The sequence below is a fragment of the Pempheris klunzingeri genome, chromosome 12 (genome assembly GCF_042242105.1).
Source record: "Pempheris klunzingeri isolate RE-2024b chromosome 12, fPemKlu1.hap1, whole genome shotgun sequence".
NCBI lineage: Eukaryota > Metazoa > Chordata > Actinopteri > Acropomatiformes > Pempheridae > Pempheris > Pempheris klunzingeri.
Window position 1 is genome coordinate 8,282,746 of NC_092023.1, and position 13,258 is coordinate 8,296,003.

Below are 13,258 nucleotides of genomic sequence, written 5' to 3' on the forward strand. Positions count from 1 at the left end.
GAAACAGTGTCAGTATAGTGTTTGAATTATTAATACCCAAGATGCTATTTAAAAAAGAAACTGTAGAAAACAAGTTTTTTTAAGTATGGGCGTTAAACATGAACAGATAAATGCTGATACTTAACTCCAACTCAGTGATACAGGGCCTCATTGAAAAAAGAGGGGAAAATAAGACGGTTTAATATTGGCTTTCAAGAGCCATTAACACACCCTAATACTATCTCCTTTGTCAAAGGTGCTTTTTAGCTTGGTGGATACAATTTGTTTGAAAATGTTTGAAAAGCACAACTTCACGCATTCATTTTGAAAACATGTATTTTAAATGAGTGGCCTACTCCTCTTGGACGCCCAGCTAACTTTGCTTTGTATCTGTATCTATTTGTAAATAAGAAATTATTTATGACAAACTAACTTCTCTCACCCAAATCATCAGGTACGTTGTCGATTCATACTGGCGTTTACAAACGTTGAATGATGTTTTTGTTCATTTCTTGCAAATCGGGAACGCTGAATTTCTTTGCTTTTTGACCAAAGTTACCGGTTCTGATGTGGGAACCTTTCTTCGCGCGTAGTTTGAGCTTGTGGCGGGACGGTTTTCAGCGGTGCACACACAGTGAACTTTCACACCGTAGCGGGTTTATTGTTTTGATTTAGCAGCCTGTGTTTTCTTGTGAATTGTAGCAAGTGAGTCGACGGGCAGAAAAAACAGTAAAACTCATAATATCGTTGAGGATTTACTGGGACGCGTACAGACGATGTAAATAATAACCGTGTCGACCAGATAAGCGCGTCTCCTCCGACAAAGATGCTTTCTCTGAGATAAGCTAACGTTAGCTGTGTAGCTAACGTAGCGTACGTAGCTTTGGTAACAACATGACGACGATGAGGAGCGGTGTGTAGGAGCGACCGACCACACACCGGATCGCGCCGATTTCCTGCTTGTCAATCACAGATTTCCAGGATTTTCCTGTCTTTGTGTCTGGATTGCCTCAAAACGGTTTTTCCAAGCAAACAAGTAAAACCGGTCTTATTTAACCGACAACGTATCCTCGAAAAGGTAAGTGTGCATCTCTGAAAAGCAGCTAGCTAACGTAGACGATAGTGACTTTTTCCAAATCAGGTTGGTGGCATATGTGTTTGGTTTTGTTTTTACAATATTTTAGTACTATGTAGTTTATTTCCTGATCTCATACCGATTCATTTTTGCTCTTCAGTAATTGTGGTCGGTTGGACATTTGCATCACATTATTTCAATGGGTGAGGAAAAGCCGGACACGCTTGACTTTGTGAAGGATTTCCAGGAGTATCTGAGCCAGCAGACTCAACATGTCAACATGATATCAGGCTCTGTCAGTGGAGTCAAGGAGGCGGACGAGCTGCCACCAGGTAAGTAGCCATGCATCGTTTACTGTTTACACCGATTCTGTGTGAATCCAGCGGGTTTTAGTCGTCTGGGTTTTGGCAAACAGCTGGCAGGTTCACCCATCCTCAGTATCTGATATCTGACCTCAGGTTCTTCACACAGTTTGCAATTCCATGAATGCTAGTCATTGAGAGTAGCTGCTACGGTAATCAGGCATGGTCATCCTTAATCCACGTGGTCCTTAGATAAGTCTGTGAAAATGTTCTTGTTTGTCCTTCACCACAAATGTAACTGAGGTGTTGGACTACATAATATGTTGTGATCAACTGGAACTCAAGCTCTAGAAATGCAATAAAAGCAGCTACAGTATAATCAGAGTTTGTATGGTTTATTTTTTTCTGTGTACACATTATAAATCCTGCTAATGTACTTTGCATGCAGACTGTAGTCAGAATGGACTGGATCACCCCTCAGTGGACATGTCACTGGAGGACAGCTCAGGGATCCTGGTGGATGGGTTTGAGAGGACCTATGACGGCAAGCTCAAGTGCCGCTACTGCAACTATGCTACCAGAGGCACAGCAAGACTCATTGAGCACATCCGAATTCACACAGGTAAATATTGATTAAATAGATTTCAGGGGATAACTTTGGCCAGGTTTTGTTATTCAGTCTATTTTCTTCAATTAAACAGGTGAAAAACCTCACCGCTGCCACCTTTGCCCATTTGCTTCGGCCTACGAACGCCACCTGGAGGCCCACATGCGATCACACACAGGCGAGAAGCCTTATAAGTGTGAGCTGTGCTCCTTCCGCTGCAGTGATCGTAGCAACTTGTCGCACCATCGCCGCCGACGCCACAAACTGCTGCCAATGAAAGGTGCTCGCTCACTTTCCCATAAGAAGATGCTGAGTGTTCTACAGAAGAAAGCCAGCTCACTGGGCTATGGCCGCCGACTCCTTATCAATTTCAGCCCTCCATCTATGGTGGTGCACAAGGCTGACAATGTGAACGACTTCTCACATGAGCTGCCCCACTTACGTCAGGAGACGTATGATAATCAGAGTCGGGCAGTCGAGGACGGGCACTCAACGAATCAGCATCACCATCACCACGATATGGTAATGGATAACCCCCTGAACCAGCTGTCCACCCTGGCGGGCCAGTTGGCCAGCCTCCCCTCTGAGTCCCAGGCCCAGACTCAGCCTCCCATGTCTCCAGGAGCAGAGTCAATCGTCGATGAGAAACCCTTCCTCATCCAGCAGCCCCACCCCGCCACAGCTCCTGTGGCTGTCACACCCAGCATGACCCATGCCTCTTCCTCTTCTCCAATCACCCCAGAGCCCCGGGCTCCTCCCCACAGCAATTGCAGTCCTGGAGGGGGACCCTGCAGTGAGCACAGTGGGCACACCAGTACCCCTAGCATCTCCAACAGCCAACCCAGTACCCCGGCCCCAGGCCTCTCCGCCCCACTCCAGGATCCCCACATGCTGCATCACTGCCAGCACTGTGACATCTACTTCCCAGATAACATCCTCTACACCATCCATATGGGCTGCCATGGCTACGAGAACCCATTCCAGTGCAACATCTGCGGTCACAAGTGCAAAAGCAAGTATGATTTTGCCTGCCACTTTGCCCGTGGGCAGCACAAGTAATGAATGGATGAATGAGGAAAAATTTGAAAGAACTTTTAACGGACAGCTTTGTTTTATTAATTCCATAGTAATTTTATTTATTGGTCTTTTACTTGGCCTTGATGTAGCCTAGCCTTTAAAAGTTGTACTTATACAGGAAAATGTCAACATTCAGATGGTTTCATTTTGTATGGTGCCCATTCAAATGTATTATAAAGGGATGATCAGTGTTTTCAACAGGTTGAGAATTTATTTGTGGTGGAATTTCATTCATGGGCTGTCATGAATCAGAAAAACAACTTGCTACTAAACTAATTGACCTTATTTAATATAGTAGGTTAGCAAAGTCACAATTTTCTATGAATTTTGTCATAGCTAGAAGATGTAATGCTGTTCTTGTGATGGAGCTTCCCTTAAGCACAAGAACTTGATAAACTTTTCAAATATGTCTTTCAAATGCAGTACAATGCAACACAAAGGTAACTGACAAATATGACTCTTATTTTACTTAAGCAAGTTTAGACCAATTCTATTTCATACACGTTAAAAGGTCTTATTGGTTAAATGTGATGTTATTATTGACCCTGAAATGCCCCATAAACATGACATAACCTCACGGAAGAAAAAAAAGTACGACTGTCGGAAAGTGGACCAACTCACATAACACTCACAACAGCATGCCAACAAAATTCAAAGAAACAAATGTTGGTGCAGGGCAGCTCTGAGTGGACCACACAAATAAATTCCCAACACTTCTGGATATATATCTAAAGATCTCTCTGATGACACTAACACAGGGATGAAACTGTTGGCTCAGAGCGATCTTACTTCAGCCTTGTTGAAATTATTTCAGTGCTTGGTGCATTACTACTATTCCTTTGCAGTGCCTGACATAGTCACTTTCTTGTGTGTCCAAGATTGAAAGGACTGTTATTTTGAAGATTAATAGATATTATTACAATATCCTCTTGTTACTGTAATGTTTATGCCCAGAACCTTAGAATAACTGTTTGGCCATTGCAGTTTTATATGGTAGCCATGTTTTTTTTTGTTTTTTTTTTGCCAAAATTCTGCTCCATGAATGCTGCTAAGACCCTTTGGGATCAAAACTATATGGATGGCATCCACAGTAAAACCTGGCCAAACTGTGTTTTGGTGGTTTTTGTTCAGCCAGCTAACTAACTAGATTTTGTCCCTCCACACAGTGCCCTTTGTTGACCAGCATCATTGTAACTTCACTAACTTTGTTAAAATGGTTTTGCATATCCTTTAAATGTCACATTCTGCTCTTTGGATATTGTATGAAGTCCCCTTGATATCCAGTGTGTCCATGTTTAGGACAGAATCACCAAGTCTTGTGTCTCATGTGAACACTTTTTCAGGATTGCCACGTAGCACTGTGGATGCCACGTTTTAGCCTTTGTGAAAACACACTGAGATTCCCCATTTATCATATGGATCCCAGTGCTTTTCTGAATATTTACTGAGTATTGTATTCTGAGTGGTTGGATAGATGTTCAGTGTCAAAAAAAAGCTAAATCATGTTGCAATAAGACTGCTACTTTAGCGAGATTGTTTTTTGTCTTGGGTACTGTTGTCTGTTGCTTAGCAACATGCGTGGAGAACATAGTTAGTGTTTTTAGGACGACCTCCTTGTCACCATGCTTATCAGAAATAGGGCCATCCAGTAATGACTGCCTTATGTTCTTGCAGTGTATCATAGGTTAATAGGTAATGGTGAATGTTGAAGCCTTTTGGCGATCACTCATCCCTCTGGGATGGTAAATCATTTTATTGTGACATGGATTAATCTAACTAATTTATAAGTAAAGTGTTTTCTAACTGACCTGCGCTTTGTCTTGTTTTCCTTTTCTTCTCCTTTGTATTCAAGAATAGAAGTTACTAACAGTGACACTGTTGTGGGGTGCTAATGTTCACATAAGACTATGAACTACACAAACACAGATTGTCTTTTCATCATGCTTTTAATTAATATTGAGATATAAAGAAAAGAAAGGGTCAGCATAATTTGGAGTCCCAAAGAACAGGATGTAATGATTTTGGTAAAAGTGATTGAAGTAGGTCATTCCAGTATCAAGTTAAGCCTTGTCCTGCTCATGGTTAGGGTTAGGGTTCCCTTCTTCCTTTTTCTCAGGGTCTGCTGAAGAGAAATAGTAAAATGTCTTATTGTGTTGTTTGCTTGAGATCATCAGATGATATAATCCCTCTATTGATCCTCCATTGGTATCAAAAGCAGGAACAAATATCTACAGACCTTTGAGTTGGATGGGACCCAGGACCACAGTTTGGCTGTCATGTTCTGACCCCACGTCTCTGGCCCTACGTTTGTTGCAGCCACGACGGCAGCGGGAATTGCTGTCAGAGGCCTGGCATATAAGGACCTTGCACTGGATGTACACTGACTCTGTGGCTCGCAGGAACTGGAAGGCCCTAAATCTGAAACGGGCATAGTGCTGGGTGCCAGAGGTGTAGGCCCAGTAGGTGTTGTCCACAGGACATCTAAAGGCAAAACACAGACAGTGTTACAGGACGATACTAGTTCTCTGAATATGTGTGGTTACCAGAAGAGCAAAGTTTCATACCCTCAAAGTACTTTTTTTAAATTTAGAAGTGGTAAATCAAAGTATTCAGATACGTTACTTGAAAATAAAAGTATCAATAACTCAATGTATATTCATTACAAGGAAAAAATGCATTGTTTTGGCTTTCTCCAATCTTTTTTTATTAAATATTGGATAACTGAGGATATTGGATTTCAGAGGAAATTAATCTTTGGTGGAACAGCTAACACAGACATCAGAAACCCCAAGTAAGTCACTAGCCAAAAAGTCCTCTTTAATGATTTTTTTTCCCTTAATTCATAGTCTTAATCTGTAAAGTAGCAAGTCACTATAGCTGTAAAATACATGTTCTGGTGTAAATCATACAATATATTTGGTGGAAATATAGTGGAGTTGTTGCAGAAAATGGAAATACTCGAGGACTTCAGAATTGTACGTAAAGTAGTTCAGTAAATGTACTTTCGACAACTGATGTTTGGTGGTATTCACTAGTTGTATGAGTGTTAATCAGAAACCTGACAGTTCTTATGTTGAGAACAAGCGCATACACACAATACAGGAAAGATGCTTAATCTACGCTACGCTCATCTTACCCGTTACGGACCAGGTAGTACTTCCTGCTCTGGAAATCATGGGGCGATGGTGAGGTCACACATGTGTCAAGATAGAGGACTAGGGAGCTGTCACTCCCCTTCAGGTTCACTTGGACGTACAAGTACTGGTTGAGTGTCACCTTGTATGGGACTTCCGTCACCTGAGAGTGTAAAAGCAAACTGTGAGTGTGGTGTGGAAGTAATTACAATGTTTTACTATCACTTTACTATCCCAACACACCTTATAGTAGAAATTGTTGGAGGTGTAGAAATCCATGCTGCTGTTGAATCTGCCTGTGCCTGTAATGCTGCTGTTATCATGATGACTGACAAGGTACGTAATCTGGGCCACGGAGTCCTCCGCCATTCGACAGCCCACGTTCACCTTGAAGTGAGACTGGCGGGTGATCTCTCCAGAGTTGGAGGTGAAGGCCCGGAGAGCGTTGGCGTACACTACTCTGCCATTCACAAACTGTTCAAGGTAGAAGATATTGAAAAATAGTCACACCGACATGTAATTCTCACAGAATTAGTGGGAGGGTTATTAGGAAGTACTGTATATTGTCATTGTTTTCCAGAAGGTGATGAGTGGTCTACCTTTCGAATGTTGCCACAACCGTTAATGGGGACCCTGAAGATCACCTCATATGAGGAAATCTTGGGTCTGCAATTCGGGTCATTCAGGTACAGACTGTGGCCGTCGTAGCCGAGAGAGTTCAGGTAAGACCTCTTAACCACAATGTTCATGCTGTCTGAAGAACAGTCCACGCTACCTGATGAAGGACCATGTTCACAGGATATTTACAACAGTTTGAGATATTTTTCGGATGAAGAGGTAAGATTAAGTTTTTAGCTATGCTAGTGGTGTGCTTCTAGGGTTGGTCGGTTGGTTGGGCTGTCCACCACTTTGGTTCAGACTGAAATATCCCAACAACTACTGAAAGGATTGCCATGAAATTTTGTACCAATATCTATGGTCCCTATAGGATGCTGCCTACTGATTTTTGTGAAACCCTGTTTTTTTCTTTAGCCCCACCACAGGGCTGAGTTTTGACTTAACCAATAGCATAATTTTGTTAGACCCCCCTTGCCTGGTAAATGCCAATGGCTTTCAAACTCCACGTGTCCAGTTGGTAATGCAGGTTTTCTGTGAGACATTTGTAGTCTTCAGCCCAAAGTGAAATAACCCTCATTACATTATAATTTCCACTGGCTCCAAAAAGCTTTACAAGCAACAATACACATTGTTTTCAGAGGAGCTCAGTCATTCCTCAAGAAACATTTAACACGCATTTAATGGCAAAATCAAAACTAGATGTCTCATAACCACAATTAAATCTACCACATTTGTACCTGAGCTTGTTGGCAGAGTGCTTATGAACTCAGCGTTGAACCCTCGGCCAACCACAGAACCGTCAGTCCTGAAGACCACAGTCATGTAGTTGGAGGTAGAGTAGAAAGAATTCAGGGTGTTGTTGCACACTTTCCCCAGATATCGATGCCCAACAGACGGCCCATCGTAGACTGAAATGTAGTCACAGGAGCAGCAGTTCTCCAATCTGTTTTATAAAATGATGATAAAAGCTATAAATCATGGATTTATGGACACCAAACTCAAACAGTAGTTCAAATGTGTCCTTGATGATGATCAATTTATAGCGTAATTCTGTTGGCTATTATATTATAAGTTAATAATATTCCTGACATCTGTATAGACTTTCTGTCATCACAGAATTTCTCCATTATGAATGGCATTAGCATTATTATATGAATTACACATATAATAATGCTAATGTCATTCATACTAATGATCTCTGAAAAGACAGGCTGCTAATCACTCACTGTAGGTACAGGAATGTCAGGAAGATCCTTTGGTCACCCACTGATCTCAGCTGCCAGACACAGTAGGCGTTGTCATGATAGTGGTTGGGGTGGTTCGGGCTGGAGAAGGTGCCAGAGCCAGACAGATAGCCTCCACAGGGGCTTGCTGAAGGTGGACAAGATAATATGAGCATCATTGCAGTGAACTATATTTGCAGCAGGCTCATTTTGCATGCCGAGGATCCTACAGTACCTGTGATTGGACTTTCAGTTGAGTATTGGCAATAGGCTGTTTGGACAAACAAACCAGGTTTCAGCACTGTGTTACTTTTTAGTGGATCTAAATGTGCCGAGCTTTGAATGACATAATACTTACAGTAGTAGTCATAACAACAGTTGCCATAGTATTCACAAGAGTTTGAGCAGGAGCATCTTCCCATGTCCCTGCCGCAGTTGTAACGACATGAAGGCTGACCTGAGAGATGCGGGAGAGGAATAAGACATTTCAGTCATCGTTCCTGCTAGCAGAATAAATGATAGGCCAGTTTAATCCCCTATATTCCAGCATGTTTAGAGGATTTCATACCTCCAGTCACTGCCGGCCAGGTAGTAGTTGATGAGCAGTAAGCTACATAGCAAAGAGAGGAGAATAAAGTTATTACAATCATTTTGACTTTTTCTTTTGTAAAACACACGTTCAGATACACCTGTAGTTCACTCTGCATCTGTGAGAGAAAAACTATTATCCCCTCAACATCTATGTCGTTATTCGGCCTGTTGTTTACAGAAATTACTGTGTGAACAAGTTTTTTTCTACATCTGGCTGTGATAGGAGGCTGCTTAGTTGAGATATATTTTGTAAGTGTACAGTATCGTCAGCACGTGCAAATACAGGCTTCTGGCCTGTGTGGTACTTTGTAGAGACAGGATAAACAAGGTTTCCTGCTCCTAAAGCTTTTAGCAGCAAGAACAAGAATCTCTGTGTCACTGTTGATGAGTTGCAGTAAATTGTTCTACATTTAAGGGTTGTCGGGGCTAAATACTCGGGGAGGTAAAGGTGCCACTATACTCCATCAGAGCTGCTTGTAAGATGGTTGAATCGCTTCAGAAACACCCTCTCAGATGTCAGAATTGGGGGAGCTTAATCCAACCATTTCTGTAATTTCCCAAAATGACAGTCTGTCATTCAGACCCATTTCATACCATGATTGGCCAGCTGTGTGGAGCTGAGACAGGAGCTCTCTTTTTTTGGTTTGTTTGTTACACAACTATTCACTTTTCACATGAACAACCGATTATACAGAAGTGACCTGCCAAAACACAAAAAAACACAGAAACTGAAGTGACATTAGACCCCGCCCCCATGACATGGACATTTTAAATGTCTGGAGAACTGTGAAACTTTAATGGCTACATTATCCTGCACAAAAAACATCAACCAATAAGTTTGGTTTGTTTAATAGAAATTCTGCCGATCTTTCCCTCACACTGAATCATACAGTTTTTCTCCCCCTTTGGTTTAGTGTGAAGAATGATCTTCCACAATGTTCTAAAATCCCGTTTCAACACTGAATACATCATATGAAGAGGAGAAGATGATGGCTCATATCACCGCACAGTCAATGTTTATGGAAACTTTGGATGATAACTCAGTAAATCCCTTCTATTAAGGCCTTGGCTGAAGACTAAAATTAGTGTAGCGCATTTCAGTGTGATGTCATTATGTAGAAACTGTGATCATAGTATGTAGCGGCTTCTCCACTGAGCTTTGAATGACATAATACTTACAGTAGTAGTCATAACAACAGTTGCCATAGTATTTGCAAGAGTTTGAGCAGGAGCATCTTCCCATGTCCCTGCCGCAGTTGTAACGACATGAAGGCTGACCTGAGAGACGCGGGAGAGGAAAAAGACATTTCAGTCATCGTTCCTGCTAGCAGAATAAATGATAGGCCAGTTTAATCCCCTATATTCCAGCATGTTTAGAGGATTTCATACCTCCAGTCACTGCCGGCCAGGTAGTAGTTGATGAGCAGTAAGCTACATAGCAAAGAGAGGAGAATAAAGTTATTACAATCATTTTGACTTTTTCTTTTGTAAAACACGTTCAGATACACCTGTAGTTCACTCTGCATCTGTGAGAGAAAAACTATTATCCCCCCACATCTATGTCGTTATTCGGCCTGTTGTTTACAGAAATTACTGTGTGAACAAGTTTTTTTCTACATCTGGCTGTGACAGGAGGCTGCTTAGTTGAGATATACTTTGTAAGTGTACAGTATCGTCAGCACATGCAAATACAGGCTTCTGGCCTGTGTGGTACTTTGTAGAGACAGGATAAACAAGGTTTCCTGCTCCTAAAGCTTTTAGCAGCAAAAACAAGAATCTCTGTCACTGTTGATGAGTTGCAGTAAATTGTTCTACATTTAAGGGTTGTCGGGGCTAAATACTCGGGGAGGTAAAGGTGCCACTATACTCCATCAGAGCTGCTTGTAAGATGGTTGAATCGCTTCAGAAACACCCTCTCAGATGTCAGAATTGGGGGAGCTTAATCCAACCATTTCTGTAATTTTCCAAAATGACAGTCTGTCATTCAGACCCATTTCATACCATGATTGGCCAGCTGTGTGGAGCTGAGACAGGAGCTCTCTTTTTTTGGTTTGTTTGTTACACAACTATTCACTTTTCACATGAATAACCGATTATACAGAAGTGACCTGCCAAAACACAAAAAAACACAGAAACTGAAGTGACATTAGACCCCGCCCCCATGACATGGACATTTTAAATGTCTGGAGAACTGTGAAACTTTAATGGCTACATTATCCTGCACAAAAAACATCAACCAATAAGTTTGGTTTGTTTAATAGAAATTCTGCCGATCTTTCCCTCACACTGAATCATACAGTTTTTCTCCCCCTTTGGTTTAGTGTGAAGAATGATCTTCCACAATGTTCTAAAATCCCGTTTCAACACTGAATACATCATATGAAGAGGAGAAGATGACGGCTCATATCACCGCACAGTCAATGTTTATGGAAACTTTGGATGATAACTCAGTAAATCCCTTCTATTAAGGCCTTGGCTGAGGACTAAAATTAGTGTAGCGCATTTCAGTGTGATGTCATTATGTAGAAACTGTGATCATAGTATGTAGAGGCTTCTCCGCTGAGCTTTGAATGACACAATACTTACAGTAGTAGTCATAACAACAGTTGCCATAGTATTTGCAAGAGTTTGAGCAGGAGCATCTTCCCATGTCCCTGCCGCAGTTGTAACGACATGAAGGCTGACCTGAGAGATGCGGGAGAAGAAAAAGACATTTCAGTCATCGTTCCTGCTAGCAGAATAAATGATAGGCCAGTTTAATCCCCTATATTCCAGCATGCTTAGAGGATTTCATACCTCCAGTCACTGCCGGCCAGGTAGTAGTTGATGAGCAGTAAGCTACATAGCAAAGAGAGGAGAATAAAGTTATTACAATCATTTTGACTTTTTCTTTTGTAAAACACACGTTCAGATACACCTGTAGTTCACTCTGCATCTGTGAGAGAAAAACTATTATCCCCTCAACATCTATGTCGTTATTCGGCCTGTTGTTTACAGAAATTACTGTGTGAACAAGTTTTTTTCTACATCTGGCTGTGACAGGAGGCTACTTAGTTGAGATATATTTTGTAAGTGTACAGTATCATCAGCACGTGCAAATACAGGCTTCTGGCCTGTGTGGTACTTTGTAGAGACAGGATAAACAAGGTTTCCTGCTCCTAAAGCTTTTAGCAGCAAAAACAAGAATCTCTGTGTCACTGTTGATGAGTTGCAGTAAATTGTTCTACATTTAACGGTTGTCGGGGCTAAATACTCGGGGAGGTAAAGGTGCCACTATACTCCATCAGAGCTGCTTGTAAGATGGTTGAATCGCTTCAGAAACACCCTCTCAGATGTCAGAATTGGGGGAGCTTAATCCAACCATTTCTGTAATTTCCCAAAATGACAGTCTGTCAGGGGGCAGCATGGTGGTGCTGTGGTTAGCACTGTTGCCTCACAGCAAGAAGGTCCCGGGTTCGAATCCCGGTTTGAATCCGGGGTGTTTCTGTGTGGAGTTTGCATGTTCTCCCCATGCTAGCGTGGGTTCTCTCCGGGTACTCCGGCTTCCTCCCACAATCCAAAGACATGCACATTAGGTTAATTGGTAACTCTAAAATTGCCCGTAGGTGTGAGTGTGAGAGTGAAAGGTTGTCTGTCTGTCTCTGTCTCTGTCTCTGTATGTGGCCCTGCGATTGGCTGGCGACCAGTCCAGGGTGTACCCCGCCTCTCGCCCGAAGTCAGCTGGGATAGGCTCCAGCTCCCCCCGCGACCCTGACGGATAAGCGGTATAGAAAATGGATGGATGGATGGATGGACAGTCTGTCATTCAGACCCATTTCATACCACGATTGGCCAGCTGTGTGGAGCTGAGACAGGAGCTCTCTTTTTTTGGTTTGTTTGTTACACAACTATTCACTTTTCACATGAACAACCGATTATACAGAAGTGACCTGCCAAAACACAAAAAAACACAGAAACTGAAGTGACATTAGACCCCGCCCCCATGACATGGACATTTTAAATGTCTGGAGAACTGTGAAACTTTAATGGCTACATTATCCTGCACAAAAAACATCAACCAATAAGTTTGGTTTGTTTAATAGAAATTCTGCCGATCTTTCCCTCACACTGAATCATACAGTTTTTCTCCCCCTTTGGTTTAGTGTGAAGAATGATCTTCCACAATGTTCTAAAATCCCGTTTCAACACTGAATACATCATATGAAGAGGAGAAGATGACGGCTCATATCACCGCACAGTCAATGTTTATGGAAACTTTGGATGATAACTCAGTAAATCCCTTCTATTAAGGCCTTGGCTGAGGACTAAAATTAGTGTAGCGCATTTCAGTGTGATGTCATTATGTAGAAACTGTGATCATAGTATGTAGCGGCTTCTCCGCTGAGCTTTGAATGACACAATACTTACAGTAGTAGTCATAACAACAGTTGCCATAGTATTTGCAAGAGCTTGAGCAGGAGCATCTTCCCATGTCCCTGCCGCAGTTGTAACGACATGAAGGCTGACCTGAGAGATGCGGGAGAGGAAAAAGACATTTCAGTCATCATTCCTGCTAGCAGAATAAATGATAGGCCAGTTTAATCCCCTATATTCCAGCATGTTTAGAGGATTTCATACCTGCAGTCACTGCCGGCCAGGTAGTAGTTGATGAG

General features: G+C 42.1%; 2 protein-coding genes across 3 annotated transcripts; one reads left to right on the forward strand and one right to left on the reverse strand.

Annotated features, from left to right (window-relative positions):
* Positions 1-624: 624 nt before the first annotated feature.
* On the forward strand, positions 625-5,070 carry ikzf5 (IKAROS family zinc finger 5). The gene is made up of 4 exons (XM_070841097.1): positions 625-1,057; positions 1,215-1,386; positions 1,805-1,978; positions 2,058-5,070. Exons 2-4 carry the CDS (start codon positions 1,254-1,256, stop codon positions 3,020-3,022), a joined length of 1,272 nt encoding a protein of 423 aa, XP_070697198.1. The 5' UTR covers positions 625-1,057; positions 1,215-1,253; the 3' UTR covers positions 3,023-5,070.
* On the reverse strand, positions 4,968-8,206 carry LOC139210900 (CUB and zona pellucida-like domain-containing protein 1). Of its 2 annotated transcripts, none has more exons than XM_070841099.1 (7): positions 8,019-8,206; positions 7,530-7,735; positions 6,774-6,949; positions 6,418-6,648; positions 6,177-6,337; positions 5,277-5,521; positions 4,968-5,159 (listed from the first exon to the last, which is right to left on the reverse strand). In XM_070841099.1, the coding sequence occupies exons 1-7, from the start codon at positions 8,192-8,194 to the stop codon at positions 5,101-5,103; spliced, it is 1,254 nt and encodes a 417-aa protein (XP_070697200.1). In that variant the 5' UTR covers positions 8,195-8,206; the 3' UTR covers positions 4,968-5,100. The 2 variants fall into 2 exon arrangements, with proteins under 2 accessions (XP_070697200.1, XP_070697199.1); XM_070841098.1 differs by having other exon boundaries at positions 4,968-5,162.
* Positions 8,207-13,258: the final 5,052 nt, after the last annotated feature.